The sequence below is a fragment of the Gopherus flavomarginatus genome, chromosome 7, assembly GCF_025201925.1.
Source record: "Gopherus flavomarginatus isolate rGopFla2 chromosome 7, rGopFla2.mat.asm, whole genome shotgun sequence".
NCBI classification, from domain to species: Eukaryota; Metazoa; Chordata; order Testudines; family Testudinidae; genus Gopherus; species Gopherus flavomarginatus.
The window spans coordinates 2072608-2088531 of NC_066623.1; the positions used below are offsets into that span (position 1 = coordinate 2072608).

General features: G+C 46.4%; 1 protein-coding gene across 1 annotated transcript in view; it reads left to right on the top strand.

Annotated features, from left to right (window-relative positions):
- LOC127055210 (serine protease inhibitor Kazal-type 5-like) overlaps positions 1-15924 on the top strand; it is an 80391-nt gene that overhangs the window by 60407 nt on the left and 4060 nt on the right. The window contains exons 6-15 of the mRNA XM_050961921.1: positions 948-973; positions 2169-2305; positions 2906-2972; positions 5083-5213; positions 6345-6432; positions 7717-7808; positions 9447-9546; positions 12803-12930; positions 13282-13345; positions 14221-14342. Of these exons, the coding sequence (XP_050817878.1) occupies positions 948-973; positions 2169-2305; positions 2906-2972; positions 5083-5213; positions 6345-6432; positions 7717-7808; positions 9447-9546; positions 12803-12930; positions 13282-13345; positions 14221-14342 (955 nt within the window). The remainder of the gene's footprint in view (positions 1-947; positions 974-2168; positions 2306-2905; positions 2973-5082; positions 5214-6344; positions 6433-7716; positions 7809-9446; positions 9547-12802; positions 12931-13281; positions 13346-14220; positions 14343-15924) is intronic.

Here is a 15924-nt window from a genome sequence, read left to right on the forward strand (position 1 = left end):
TTTCCCAGGAACCTACTGGGGACACTGGAATGTTAAGTAAAAGGTTGATACTGTGGGGTTACCTTTTCTACCATGCGCCCATTACATTGTGAAAGGGATGTACTGACGATTCCTTGGGGGTTCACTGTGACATCAGGGAGGAAGATAAAACTATCTACAGATAGTAATGATTTAGCAAAGGGATACTTATATCAGCTCTCCCTAATTGCCCCTCTGCAGGGCCTTTATCAGTTGACTAATTTCTTTCAGGCATTGCAGTCAAAGTGGGCCTTGACGAGGAATTTAGAGGGAGAAGTAATGTGGCCTTATGGGTTAGCTCAGGTGTTCCAGGGGTAAGTGGAGCTGTGGAGGGATAGCTCAGTGGTTTGAGCATTGACCTCCTAAATCCAGGGTTGTGAGCTCAATCCTTGAGGGGGGTCACTTAGGGATCTGAGGCAAAATCAGTACTTGGTCCTGCTAGTGAAGGCAGGGGCCTGGACTCGATCTCCTTTCAGGGTTCCTTCCACCTCTGTGAGATAGGTATATCTCTCTATATATTATATTATTATTTGTGGAAGAAAAGACAAAGAGTTTTGTGGGAGAAACAGCCAAATCTGATAGAGGTTGGTGGAGCAAAGCGTTTAGAGTCTAGCGTGGATAAGCAGTAACTGAAGTGTCTTCAAGTCTTTGGTTTTAAGAACATGAAAAATAACACAGCAAAGGAAAGAGAGAAAACAGGGGGAATGTACAGAAATGTAGGTCTGAAATGGCAAATTCTACATGCCATGAAAAGTCTGATATATTACTAGCTAACAAGTTACATCTGTTGGGCCCATTAGTGCATTAGATTAGCCTTCATCCCGTCTTTTCCATAATTTGAGTTTATGAAGGGAATACTTTTATCTTAAATTTTCCTCAGGCTTCATAACATTTCATGGTTTGTGTCTGTGTTTGTATTTTTGTCGCAGGTGTTGCCAGCAAAGATATAAATAAGGTTAGTCCACCTCTTTCTGCTAGATACGTTTCCAATATTAGCTTGTTAACGTACCTAAAAATAGCATGAGAGGGCTGGTAGACTTTAAAAGAAGATCAGAGTATTCCTTCCCGGATGTAGAACTGAGACTGTAAATCTTTCAGAGACGTAACTTCCATCATTGATAATGGCTGTAGCTCACAGCCAGGCTTTGGGATGCTTATCTGAATATATTTGGCCCAGAGATCTCATGAGATGCAGGTGAGAGATAGTGTGAGAAATGCTTTTCTCTTGGTATTTTACAGCTTTTGTTTCTGATCCAACTGGCATCCCACACTGGTGATAATTAAAACCCATGCAATTTAAACCCACTTTTTTGAATCTCCCAAAAATGATTTGATTCAATATTTGAGCTGAGTCAGATCAGTTCTTATTTTATGCAGACCCATTTGCTTATCCCCAGTAAGAGCCCACTTCCATAAGGAGCAATCCAAACCAGTGACTAGCTGCGCAGTCTACATTTCCAGCCTTCTGCCTGTGAGGGTGTTGGCTGATGTTCTGGTAGAGAGCATAATATTCGGCTTGCTGAGAGTTTAATGCTTTGCTGAAGTTCACCTCTCGTAACTGCATCACATGCTGGTTGCTCTGCTCTGCTCGAATCACCACGTCTGCACTGGCCTGCCCCTTTAAGGGTTGCGGTCCCTCCTCTCCACTAGCTGCTTTTAGCTCATTCCACTGCCAGGCATGAGAATTTCCAGGAGGGTGAGTCGTTTGGGTTATAATCACGTGCACTCTTCTCTCCAAAGTTGTAGCATATAGGAATTGGGTAGTATGCCTTTAAATAGTTGGTGAGCCAGCCTTCTAGTGGCCCTCACTATGTTTCAGAAGCCAGCACGGCCCTGCTGGAGCAGCAGTGTATGTACGTAGTTGGGCTATGCATGTTGCATATAGTTAGTAAACCTGGTTCTATGGACCCCACTGTGTGGTTCTCCATATTAAATAAGTTGTGGAAAGCGCTAAAGACAGGATAATGGGCGATGAGGACTGGGTGCTAAGACACAACAAGAATGGGTTATTGCCTCTAAAGGGCAAAGGTCCTGAAATTTTAACCACTTCATTCAGGAAAATGTCAAGCTCTGATAACAGTTCTTGAACTCCCCCCCCCCCCCCCACCCCGAGTAAGGGAGAAAACCCTCCATGGAATGCTCTCTTTTAGCTTTTGCAGGATGAGTGCATGGAATTTTGGCCTCTCTTACGCAGCGGGCGTTTTTATTGCAATAGAGATAACAACCCCGTCCGCGGTCCTGATGGCGAAACACACACCAACAAATGCGTCATGTGTAGAAAGATGATGTGAGTATGAGAAATAAACAATTGTGTCAGTGCAGCTAAAGCAACAGCTCATGCTGCTAGACTGGTTGTTTTCCATGTCTCCTCTCCTCCTCCAGATTCAGTCCTACTCTTGTGGGACTTAATTCCATCTGTATGGCATAACCCCTTGGCTGAGGGATATACTGCAACCTCTGACCCCCAGTTCAGAGAGGTTAGTTTCTGACTCCCCAAAACCTTCACTTCCCCCCCAGGAATCCCATTACCCTTTGACGCCAACAATGCAATGGCAGGAAATAACAGTGGACATGTCCAGAAAAAAATCAGTGCACGTTCTTAGCTTCTGGTTTTGCAAATGTGCCATTTAAGGGAAATTTGATATGGAACACACACGGCAGAAATGTCTGGGGGGAAAAGAGAGAGAATGGTGAGCAGCTGCAAATGGAGAGAGGCCAAGCAATTTGTGCAGGTGTAGCTAACTCAGAGCCTGAGTTGTGTCCCGTTGCCTGGCGTTGTGGGAGTTAGGACAGGTTTGCAGGATGAGGCCTGTACTCTTTAGCTATTTTGGTTTTCCAGCTGAGGTTTGTGCAACTCCTGGTCACTCACTGCCTCCCCTTCTTTCAGGGCAAGTCAAGTAAATAATGGACTAACAGGTGAAGGACGAAATGTGAACAGAAGCCCAGCAATAACGGTGAGGCTAAAGGTTATCCTGGTTGCTACCAAAGCATGAAGGGTTTCTGTGTGCACCCAAAAGAAGAGGTTAGATTAATGTCTCTGGCCCAGTGGCCTTGTGTTGGTTACCTTAACTGCTATGATGGGAAACCCAAGCTCAGTTAATCTGTGAGTAAAGGGCGGTAACAGCCCATTTGCCCACAGGATGAGGGCCAGAGTCTGTTGTTGTTAGCATGCAGGCAGAGCACCAGGTCTGAGCAGCGTTTGGCAAACCAGAATTCAAAGCGATACATAACTATCAGATACTTGCCAGCCTGCAATGTACAGCCTGCGTCTGATCTAGAGCGTCAGCTCTCGGTGCAGGGATGGTGCCTCGTTCGTACAGCTCCAAGCACGCTGCTGGCACTTGAGAAACAATTAATAGCAATAACGCTGCATGGAAGCTCTGACTAGGGCAGGGCGTGGGAGCAAGTCAGCCCTTATTGTGCCTCGTTTATCTCGATGACTTCCACGGCCAGCCCTTTTCTCACGTGGCTGGTTTGCTAGGCAATGCGTCTTTTGGCCCTTTTCCTCCTTTGCTTTTTTTATGTCCATAAGTGGAGTGTTTTGGGTCAAAGGGTGTCAGATCAGGTGGGAACCATCCCCACTTCACTCCTTCTCTGAATAAATGGTGAAAACCTTTAACCTTAGAGAGTCCAGGCTACTTTAAAAATCCACAAGGGAGATGGGGAAAGCTGTTCCATGAGAAATCTAATCTAAACTCCCCCAAGCTTAGTCAAGTGCGATCCAGAGAGAGGAAGGATGGTTCAGTGGTGCTAGCCTGAGGCTCAGCAGATCCAGAGTCAAATCCCTGCTCTGCCACAGGCTTCCTGTGTGATCATGGGCAAGTCACTTAGTCTCTCTGTGCCTGAGTTCCCCATCTGTTCCCTACTTCACAGCAGTGTTGGGGGGATAAATACATCAACAATCATGAGGCACGCAGAGGTTACGATAAAGGGGGCTAGATAAGCACTTGATAGATCCTGGAAAGTTGTGAACAGTCTGTAGTGTAACCCTACTGGAGTGCTGTGAATTATTTATGGAGATCATTAATAAACCAGAGGAAAGCAAAACCCAGACTGAAAGTGTTCGAGTAGATTGTTCTGCAGAAGTTGCTGGAGAGAGAGCGAGAGCGGTTTTTTGCTTTCATTCATAAAATCACGTGATATGGGAGGTAAAATGACTGCCCCTCAGTCATGTGAGCCTGTAATGATGTTTTTGTTACCTGCAGTTTCAGCTCTTTATCAGTATGTTCACTCATGAAGGTCTGGAGAACTATTTTCCTAATTTAGAACCCATTAAAAATTTTGGGGATTTATGGTTAGGACAGAGGGTCTTGCCCGCACCCCTGTTTGAAACCAAGTTTATAAATGATAGCTGATAGAAAAGAGATGCAGGAACAAATTGATAAAAGAACAGCAAGTCACCAGAAGCAATAGGAATATATCCAAGAGTTGTGAAGGAACCTAAGGATGAAATGACTGAACTGTTCAAAATATATCAGATGGTTGGAGGGTAGCAAATCTTACACATCTTTTTAAAAGGCAAGGGAGGAGATCCTGGGAATTACAGACCAGTGAACCTTAGTTCAGTACCAGCTACAATGTCTGGAATGATAATTAAAAATAGAATTATACAACACAGAAGTGTGATATGACAGGGACCAATCAGTGTGGCTTCTGTAGAGGAAAAATCGTGCCTTGCTAATCTACTAGGATTTATTGGATAAGTCAACAAAATAAGTGTTTCAGACCAGTGACCAGATTTACCTATCCTCCTCCAAGCCACCTTCCACTTCTGCTGTAGGGCTTTTACATGTTTTGTTTGGTGTGTTGTATTGTGCTTTTAGATTTAACTGCTTCTTAATCTATTTTAATGATATGTACAGAATCAGGGCTGCTTTGGGGATGTTTGTAAGTTAAATTATTATCACTGCTCCCTCTGTATGTTAAGAGTTTTGGGGAAAGTACTAGAATACTTGCATTTGTTGTGCTGTAATACTTTCCTGGCAAGAAAGCCAAAGTTTCCAAAAACTCAACCAGTAGAACACGGGAGACACTTTGCATAAAATATTCTACTCCCTTCTGTAGAATGATTGCAGTGAATATCAATCACAAGTCAACGCTAACGGAGAACTCACCTGCACAAAAGAGAACGACCCTGTGCATGACTCTTCTGGCCGGCAGCACAGCAACAAGTGTCTTATGTGTGCAGAGAAGTTGTGAGTACAGAAACTTTCCTCCAAGTAACTCAAGCAAAAGGTGGAACCATGTGCTCCAAGTTGGAGCAACTCATGGGTATAGAGTCCCACCCATGCTGTGCTTTTGAGATCCCTGAATCCAAGTGGCCCCACATGAGGTGCTATGGTGTAAGTCTCCAGCACTTGCCCCTCTTCCTCCTTCAGTTTGGTGTCAAGGCCCTGGGGCCAGGTCAGAAGCAGCAGAGCAGAAGCAAAAGCCCAGGAGATGTGGGTAAAGATCGAAAGTCACCACTCCTGCTAGAGGGGAAGTTCTCTGCTATTGGCAGCTCCTGTGAAGTCTTCCACACATCTCCTGTAGTGTCCAGATGACCCCCACACAGATTCCTTGGTGCATCTGCAATTGCAGCACTGATATGAAGGCACCATCTCAGCTGGGATGCAGCATGCAGTGGGAATGGGGAAGAGACATTCAGAGAGTAGCACAGAGCCACCAGGAACTTGTGGGTTTAAGTAGGAGACGGTGGTGTGTGATAGCATGGACATTTTGGTGGATGTACAGGGAATATGGAGGGGGGTTCAAAATTGTATTAGGGGCACTATCTGAATTCTGTTATGCCCCGAAGCAATGTTTCTACATGTAGCTCAACAGAGGTGTTCCCCCAGCACACGCCCGCCGTGCTCATTTATGGTGGGCAGATCTCCTGGGTGAGGGAAGTTGCAGATTTGGGAAATTCTCAGCCTGCTTTGATGTGGCAGAGGGGTCTCAAAGTTCCTTTGACTTGATATGAACCATATCCCTGTAATGCCATAGCTGGAATCTGTGTTTTTTTGTATGGTCATTCAATTCAATCATCCACTCATGTTGTTCATGCAGCCTATGTCATGTATGAAGGTTAGAACCCACCCCCCCAAAGCGGGCAGTGCACAGCATACAGGCTATCTAGTTTCCATTCCAATTTTATCCCCCTCCTCCCCTGTTTTTCAATTGACTTGTTTGGTTGGGTATTTCACTCTGTTCTGCTGTTTTCTGCCCTATTTTTCGATTGAATTTTTGTTCAAGCTTCAGTGGAGCTTTGGAACAAACAGGATTCAGTTGCAAGTGGGAGTCAGCCAGTCCTGGGCTCACCTTCTCTCCCTCTCTCTTTCTTCCAGCAAACAAGAAGCTCAAAGAGGCATCCAGTTTGGTAGAAATACCCAGCATCCAACTGTGAACAGCCTTGATGGGAAGAGCACGTATCAGGTGAGGATCAGCTTTGTGCACATTGCTACCTGCCCAGGAGCGTTTTCCCTTTACACTAAGATAAAGGACATATATTGATGATCTCTGGACAGTGGCGCAGTCCTTGTGTACTTCACTACCGTGTGGAAGGAAACCCAGATTCTCCTTCGAATGCCCACTGGCCTGGTATTTAATTTTATTATTTATTTTCTTGCTGCTTTGGTAGGAGATCAAAGTGCAAGTTGTAGCCATGGAATGTAGTTCTCACCAGGCTGGGAGTTCAGAAGGAGGACATAAGACAAAATTCCCTTCACAATATTTGAGAGAGCAACGTTCATGTAGCTTCCTGATGCCGGTCGAAGTTTCTATCTTGTGAATGGCATGATAGGCAGCATCGGAGCAAAGCCGGGAGGGAGGGGATCGGACAGACCTGCGTAGCTATGGAGGTGGTTCCTGATGATGGAGTGACCAGCACCTTTGAAGGCTGCACAGAGGTGACGGGGAAGGGGAAGGGGAAGGAGAAAAGAGTTTTTTAATCAGATGAAAGAAGGTGGTTACTCACTCTGAGCCTGATTCCATCTCCGTTGAAGTCAACGGCACAATTCCTGCTGGCTACACAGGGTGCAGCACTGCGCCCTGTCTCACCAAGGAAAGTGGTTTCTGTGGTTTGAGCAGGGGGACCCAGCCTGGAAACAAACAAGGCTGTTTCTGTGTTCAGGATGAGAGAAACTCCTCATTCAATGCAGTCTTGTAGTGACACACTCTGGGGCATGAAAATGGCCCTTCACCTTGGATTTCTTTCTTGAGATATCCTTGTAATAATTTAGTGTTGTCTGTGGATTCAGCCAGTTTTCCTCCCCACCTCCCTTATATTCCAGTTATGTGGTTTTCAGAATGCAGAGAACAGAAACAAACTGCTTCTCAGGCCAGGCTGCTGAGCCATCTGTTGTGTTTTTACAACGAAAGTTTTGTGCAGCCTGAAGATTGCACAAGTCTCAGTGTTGGCCTCCATACTTCCTCCTGGAGGAACTGTAGCTGGTAGTTCTCGGTGGAGGTAAATCCAGTGGACCTGCCTCCACAATGACACAAGGAGCAAGGCAATAATGGATCGGGGCTCACAGAAGCCTTACCTCTGGTCACGCCACAGGTTCTGGTGCGTATCAGAGCCTGGCCGGAACAGAATATCAGATGTGCTGCTCCTAGTCCCAGCCAGGCGAGGGTGGTTGGAGTGGCAGAAAGATCTCAAAGATTATAGAAGAGCCCAGAGGAAACCTCACATCCAGTGTGCTTCTGTCCCTTTCACAGAACAGCTGCAGCCAGTCTGGTGGGACCTTTCCCTGCTCTGCCAATGGCCAGACTGCTCAGGGCAATAGTGGACCAAACAGTGGGTGTGGAGGGTGAGTATGGAAACACACAGCTACTTCTGAATGACCAAAGCAATGGCTTGAGCTGCTGTCCCACTCGAGTCCCCACCTTCAATGACAACCTGAAATCAGGTGAAGTTACAAGTTATGGCACTAACCCGTAGTGGGGAGAAATAGTTCCAGCTTCTGATCTCCCAGATCTTCTCTGTCTGTCCTCCCGGAGAAATATTTATGACGTTAGCCAACAGTAACAATCCCCAAACAATAATGGAATAATACTAAGCTAAGCTACAGTGGTTTCTGCTCTGTCGAATATTGTAGCAACTTTTAAATGCACTGTCTCTCTCCCCCACCATGCCCACCCTATGCCAAGGAGCCGTGTCACACCACTCACTGGGAAAGGCAGACAGAACTGGGCTCCAATTTCACTGATGCCAGCTATCCCCTGCAATGGTCTCTTCCTTCCGAGAGCCAGGCTCATGCTGTTCTGCAATCGCCCCATCAAACAGCAGCATGTAGAACACAGGGTCCCTGTGTTCCTACCTGGCTGGATGCTGGGCGTTCAGACTGGTGTGCTCATTGCCGTGAGTGACATCAGAGAATATTGTCATTATTGCCTTTGGCCTGAGAAGTTAATCAGTACGCGAGTCCTTGCAGAGCTGTTTCCATCTGGAGAAGACATTGATGATAAGAGTCAGCTTTACTCGTGGTGCAATCTTGTTTCTTGCAGACATGTCCCCACTGTCCTGTTGCCCTGACCACAGGAGACTACTATAGCAGGCTGTTTCCTTGCTCCAAAATCCCCTAGTCTGCCAGTTCAAGGGGATCTGTGCCCATGAAGCTTTGTCTTTCAGCCTTCTCTTTTCAGGGTCATGTTCACAACTCCCTCCTCCTCCTCCTCCCAGCTTTCTGCCTTCAGCACACAAAGCCTGCAACCAATCTGTGAGCCACAGTATTTGTAATCAGGGAAACCTCTCCACACACGTTTTAGCTCTAACCTGCCATGTGCCTTGGGCAGTCCCTTCACTGTTTGTACCTATCTCTACTCTGTAAACAAGTTTAATTGCTCCGTCCATTGAGTCTGAAAGAATAATGGGCACACTCAGTGACTTTCACTCGGTCTGTGACTGTCTTTGGATCAAAGATTCCCCTGATGGAAGAAATGACCCATGCCTGCTGATAGTGGGGGCGGGGAGGGGCAAAAAGTGGGCAGCCAGCTTCCACAGTGTTTACTGACCATGCTCAGTACAAGCCAAGCAGCAAAGCTGAGGGGTGGAGGAACATGTGACCCAGCATGTCTCTCCCCCCACCCCCTACCCTCCACCCATGAGTCACCTCTGCCTGATGGCAGCCATTCTCCTGTTTCAACGTGACCTTAATGGAGATAATCCGTATTAGGCTTTCTTTTCCAATGAGGGACCAAAGTCATTTGCCCAGCCCCCTACCCCTTAAACAAACCAGACAGAGGGAGGAAAACACAATGAGAATGGATGGGAACAGCTCCATAGAAAGCTTTGTTTTAGTGCCAGGCAGGTAGGTGACCTGGAAATTGAATCCTGAAGGTGTATGAGAGAAATCTCATGTAATAAGAACAGACAGGAAGCTGACGTGTGTGCGTTCACCCTTGTTAGAGGCTTTACGTGCCACGCTCTACCTCTCCCTTCCTTCCAGCACGCAGCAAGACACAGCTCAGTACGGTGGAAACTGTGGAACACAGTCTGGCAGCAACGAAAGAGAGAACCAAAGTGTTGGCAACGGCATTATCATTCCGGTAAATCTAACTGGACAATCTCTAAGTGTCTAGCTAGCACTGGAGTCGCGAGCCATCGACCCTGGTTCAGAGCTGGGCTGCCGGGCGGATGAGGGGCCTGGCTAAATACTCATGAAGAAAGATTGAAAAGATTGGGAATGTTACATTAGAAAGGAGATGGAGAACAGGGGACATGAGAAAAGTCTCTAAACTAATGAATGGTTTAGAGAAGATAGATTAGAGCTTCTGTTTTCCCTGTCCTCCACACAAGAACAAAGCAGGGCCACTCCAGGCACTAGCATTCCAAGCTGGTGCTTGGGGCAGCAATTTTCAAGGAGCAGCAGTCCCTGTTGTTTTGCCCCCAGCAGCGCGCCAAATTGCCGCTGTGGATGGCGGGGGCAGTCTGTGTGCCCTTAGGGCGACAGGCGCATTTCCGCTGCAAAGGCCATTTCTGTGGCAGCTTCTATATTTAACTGTCCACGGTAGCTTCAGCTAAACATAGAAGCTGCCACAGAAATGGCCTCTGCCACGGAAACGCGTCTGCCGCCCTAGGGGCACACAGACTGCCCCCGCCATCCACAGCGGCAATTTGGTGTGCTGCTTGGGGTGGCAAAAACTGTAGAGCCGGTCCTGGAACAAAGACACATTCATTGAAATGAAAAGGTGACAAATTCAAAAAGGAAACACTTTTTCACACAATGCATAATTAGACAGTGGAACTCATTGCCACAGGAAGTCATTGAGGCCAAGAATCTAGCAAGATTCAAAGAGCTTGGTCCTTTATGTGGATTATAAGAATATCAAGCGTTATCACTAATGCTAACAAAAATTTTGGAAGAGATGTAAAACTTCATGGTTACACTAATCTTTAGCTATGAGGGACTAGGATAAGGGCTAATGTGGGGGACAGACTGCCCCTATTTTCCTGCTGTTGGATTCATAGATCTTTCTCTGAAGCATCTGGTGCTAGCCACTGGAGTATATGGACCCGGAGTCTGTTCAAATCTTGCAGTTCCTATGCACCTATGTTCTATGACAAGCTCTAGGTTATGATAAACAAACCATGTTAGCAACAGCTTGGTTATATTTTCTAACAGCATTTCAGAATGGAAGTGTGAAGGACTTGGAGTGACTTGTGATAAAACAGGACTTTATTGAATAACTGGAATTGATTTGGAGAGTAAAAGCAACCACCTAGTTTTTCGTGTGTCATCAGAGGGTTAGAACCCAGGAACTCCGGATCCAGAAGCATGGACCCTGCCTCATGAGCAAGAGGAGCAAATTCCATTGGGGGCAGCGGTAGTAGGCTAATATGCACTTATGAGGTCCAGCCACTAGCGGGAGATCTGAGATTCCAAGGAATCTTCTTTGATAGGATTCAAATTGCCTTGGAAATGAACACTGTCACATGAGGCAGATGATCTACACAATGTGTTGAGTACCGGGAGGAGTCTAGCGGGGACCTACAAAGTCACGGTTGTCTGGTTTAACTTCATTAATTGCATGGAAGTGGGAGCAAACAGCACATTAATGGAATTAGCAGATGATGTTGAACGGGGAAGTCTTGAAATAATATTCTTCAGAGTAACATCCCTGGTTCTTTGTGTTCCCCAGAGCAGGCAATGATAAAATCAGAAAATGAGAATCCCTTTCCCTTAATAGCGGCAAGTTGCAGAGGGTTTAAAATATCTGGAGCTATGCACAGTTATTATAGCTTAGAGGCTAAAAATCCCCTCTCTTCCAGATGTAACTCTCCGGCTCATTGCAAGCTTGGCCAGATTGCACCATGTGCAGTTGCTACCTCTTCACACACCTCTGGCTTTGAAGTGAGCTATCGGGAGAGGGGAAGAGACTCCATTCTTTCTCCCACCCCTTTGTTAGGATACCTGAACTAGTTCAGAATAAAGTTATGTATGAGAGAGACAATGAGCCCCAGTGCCCTCTCCTGGCTGAAATGTGTTTGTAGGATTAAGGCCTAAGGATGTGAAAAGACTTTAGAGAAATGGCTTTTTTTTTTTTTTTTTTTGCCATGAGTGTTTCCCCTCAGCATGATGAATGTACGTGGTAACCTGATGGCAGGGTTAACTTTACCTAAATGCTCCTGTTTTTGTGGATGCAAGGAAAGAAGAGGGACACACGTAACTGTTCCTGTTAATCACTCATAATTATTAGTGCATGTTCACGTACCTCAGCTTGGTAAGGGTCAAAGGCTGTGTGAGTATCTGCCTGCAACATTGCTGCCTGGGGCTTAGAATCAGCTTATGTTGTGCCAGTTTTAGAGCTCTTTGAATAAAATATGTGATGAGCTTGGCCCATCTTGATGCTCACAAATCATTCACAAAACAAACCTGAACCAAAGTATATTTGAGTTGCAAGCAGCTTATCTGAACAAATTTCAGCCTTGTTTACAAGCCAAGTTGGTCCACTTGATAGTCTTTATTTTGTTTGGTTGCCTGGTCACATGACCTTATTCCTGCTCTCTGAATGGATGTTTGACATTTTTTAAATAGGAGAATAACAAAATAAGAATGACTCTCAGCCTCCTGGTCTGAATTCCTGACCAGTCAATATTCAGGCTACAATCCCTGAAACTTTCAGGATTCCTGGATGTTTTTACAAATTAACCAGCATTGATTTGAAGACTCACACACAATGGCCAATATGGCCCCATGAATAACGGCAATGTGAACTCACAATACCTATTTTTCGATCATTTTTAGTGTTGTTTGACAAGCTTTCATCAGTTTTTCTTTTTTCCATCTGGTGGGTGCTGTCTCGGATGAGACAGATATCAAAGTCCTGATTCCTTGTAGGTAGGAGCCACGAATCATCATCAGAGGTCAGTATTGAAAACACCCAGCAGTTTCTTCTACAGTAAATGATATGCAAAACAATCCCAACATGGGATGTTAGCAAAGAAGAAACCTGATACATTCAGCACTAATTGTACAGGCTTTTGCTACTCTAATAAAGGAATAACTTTGTTAGCAGGTAGCAGAAGTAGACTGTTATCGTCTTATGTGAATCGGACCCTGAGAGAGACCTAACACACTGAAACGTGGTCTCAATAAAGATCAGAGGAGCTGTGGAGTGTGTGTTTGAGGTATTCAACATTGTACCCTGGTTGTTCTATGCTACTGAGGAGTGTAATTTAAATGAAGATGCTATGATTTTAATCCTTCTGGGAGGATAGGTCTCAAGTTCTATTAAATTGCAAAAAACATCTAACTGGATAAGGATGCAAGAAACATCAGATATTATTTCACTCTCTTTTTAGGCGGACTGCAGGCGAATTCTGCATGGAGTAAAAGGTGAAGCAATTCTCTGCAGAAATTCCTGGGAACCCGTTTGTGGCACTGACGGAAAAACATACAGCAACAGATGTGTCTTGTGTTCAGAGATGACGTGAGTATGAGCAATGGCTTCCAATACCTTGCCTTTCTCCTTTCACAAGTGTAATGGAGTAGTCCTATTTCTCTCCTGGCTAGTGGTGCATGGTGCTTGGTGCCTTGCCATGAAACAAACAGAGCAGAAGAGGCAAGAGCGGAAGATTAAAACGATGACAGTCAATTAAGATGCAACAAGGGTTCATGGCCCCTCCTGTCCCAGCAAATTGTGATTTTAAAAGTAATCGTAGACTTGGAAGCCCCAGGCCAGTGCGGTGAATGTGCCAAGGACTCACCCCAGCTATGCTCCCAGGAGATGGAGGTGGCAGTGTAACTGTGTGTCATTCCGTACCCTTTTTCCCTTCTGCAGGAGAACTGGAAACCGCATTACAGTACGGTCCGAGGGGGAATGTGCCAACGCTGCTCCAGTAAAGGTGAGGCTGCATTTCATATACAACGTCAGGGACTGCTCAGTGCTTCTTCTGCCAGTGACAACGAGATAATATTATTCGGGTTGTGGTGGGGCCTCACAGCCCCAAGCAGGGATCAGGACCCCGCTGTACGAGGGGCTGTACAGACATGAAGACGAAGGGTAGTCCCTGCCCCTGAAAGGAGAGGTAACATAAAACAACAGCATGTGGACGGTAACGGGTAGTCACTGGTGCCCCGCTGAGACCGCAAACACAATCTCCATCTCTGCCCCATCCTGGGTAGCTCAGAACTTCTCCCGCAGCTGCTGACTCATTGTCCAACAGGCCCAGAGTGGCTTTGGCTAGCTGGATTCCCTTCAGGCCATTTTATCCACAAAGGGCCCAGTTGCGACTCACGTTTAGAACTGGACTGCAGACCCCTCCTTCCTATACTGTCTAAGGTCTACACTACAGGGGAAATTCGATCTAAGCTACTCAATTTGAGTTACGTGAATAGCGTAACTCAAGTTGACGTAGCTTAGAGCTACTTACCGCGGGGTCCACACTACACAGTGTTGCTCTCCTGTCGACTCCCCTGACTCTTCTCGATCCAGTGGGGTACAGGAGTCGATGGGAGAGTGATCTGCAGTCGATTTAGCAGGTCTCCGCCGATGCACTGATCTCCGCGCGTCAATCCCCCAGTAAGTGTAGATAAGCCCAGTCTTCCACCCCAAAGGAGAAAACCAGACATATTCTTCTTCAAGCTGAATATTTACATGGACATCTCCCAGACCTGACACCTGCTGGCTTTCCTTTCATTCTCAAACCCACAAGGCAGGGCAGGAGCATTCTCCCAGGGTGACCGCTCACCCCCATATTCTGTTGTGTCATATCAACAGGCTAATTGCAATCAGTACCCCCAAACCAAAGGGAGAGTACTGTGCACCCGGACCTCCCAGATGGTGTGTGGAACAGATGGTGTGACACACAGCAGCGAGTGTATGCTGTGCGACCGAATCCTGTGAGTACACTAATATCCTCTTTGAAGCATTTACTCCTCTGGGCAAGGCTGCTCTCCCTGCCTTTCTATAATAATATAGCTTTTACATGGTGCTCTTCTCATAGGTGGATCTCAAAGTGATAGTCTCCCCATTTCACAGATTGGGAAAATGAGGAACAGTGAGGCTAAATGACTTCTCAAGGTCACACAGGAGATAAGTGGCAGATCCAGGAATTGACTCCTGGTCCCCTGACTCCTGGACAGCTGGATGACCCGTACCTCCCTTGTGCCTTTAGCAGAGTCATTTGAGTTGAGAGGAAGCCAGCTGGGTAAATAATGAAAAAATGATTCCTTGGGTAATTCATGTGAAAATTGTTGAATAAGCGACTCATCAAATGTTCTTCAGAGCTGCTGTAGAAAGGGAGCTCTAATGAGTCAGGTAATCCCTCAAGCTGCATGGTGGCAGGGGAAGAGTTAATTTTCCTGACTTGTTTTCTAGATCGATTCAGTGCAGGTGAAGTCGAATATCTAAGATCGGATTACTCACCGTCCTCACGGCGTAGGATCGATGTCCGCAGCTCCCCGTCGATTCCGCAACTCCGTTGGGGTTGGTGGAGTTCCGGAATCGCTATAAGAGCGTTCGGGGTCGATATATCGCGTCTAGATGAGATGCGATATATCCATCCCCGAGCAATCGATTGCTACCTGCCGATACCGCAGGTAGTCTTGACGTAGCCTCAGTTTTCTTTCACTGCCAAACTCACTATTTCTGTGTTTGCTAATTCACCAGCTAAGCGTGTGGGATTGATGCCATCTTGTGGCAGCTGCCCTGAGTGGAAGTTGGTTGGCTTGAGCGCTTTCCCCACTGGTGACCTTGGCATTTGTATGGTCTTGAACCCTATGGAAAGTGGATTTTTCATCCCATGGGACATGTTGATGTTTTAGTTTCTGCTCTGACTCGGAGCAGCTATTGAAACAGTTCCCCAAATGAGAAATTCTGGGATGTTTCCAGTGGGAACGGCACTGTTTGAACGCTTGGGAGGCCATGCTGCTGGTCCTACATAGGCACTGTCCCAACCGCTCAGTCTGAAAGCGCCTCTCCTAGGGAACTGTGCCAGATTTACTGAAAATACAAATACCCTGGCTCTCCTTTTCCCTCACCCTTCCAGTGCCAGATCCCCAAATGTGAATGAGTTACACTGCACAACAGGCCCCTGTGAAATATGGGAGCACAATTATTCCTCTGTTTGCACAGACAGAGCAGCAACGTGGTCGTGGCCATGCTCATTCCGGGGGCTGCAGCTGAGCAGGGAACAGACTCCCAAGTCCACATGTTAATGGGAGTTAGGCACCTAAATGCCTTTGAGGATCCAAGCACCAGTCTTGTGTTTTAATCACACGGCTGGCTTCCCTTTCTTTTTAATTCCTTGAAAGTGGAATGTTCCGACAAGTGCTTCTCAGAAGCAAAGAGCTGTGGACTCAGCAGAGTCAGGAGCATGTTATGCTGAGGGGCGCAACACCTGTAGGAAAAGGGGGACATCTTAAAATCTCCTTTCAGTGGTATGCATGGAGTCTCCGGGGCAGGAGACACCAGAAGTGAAAT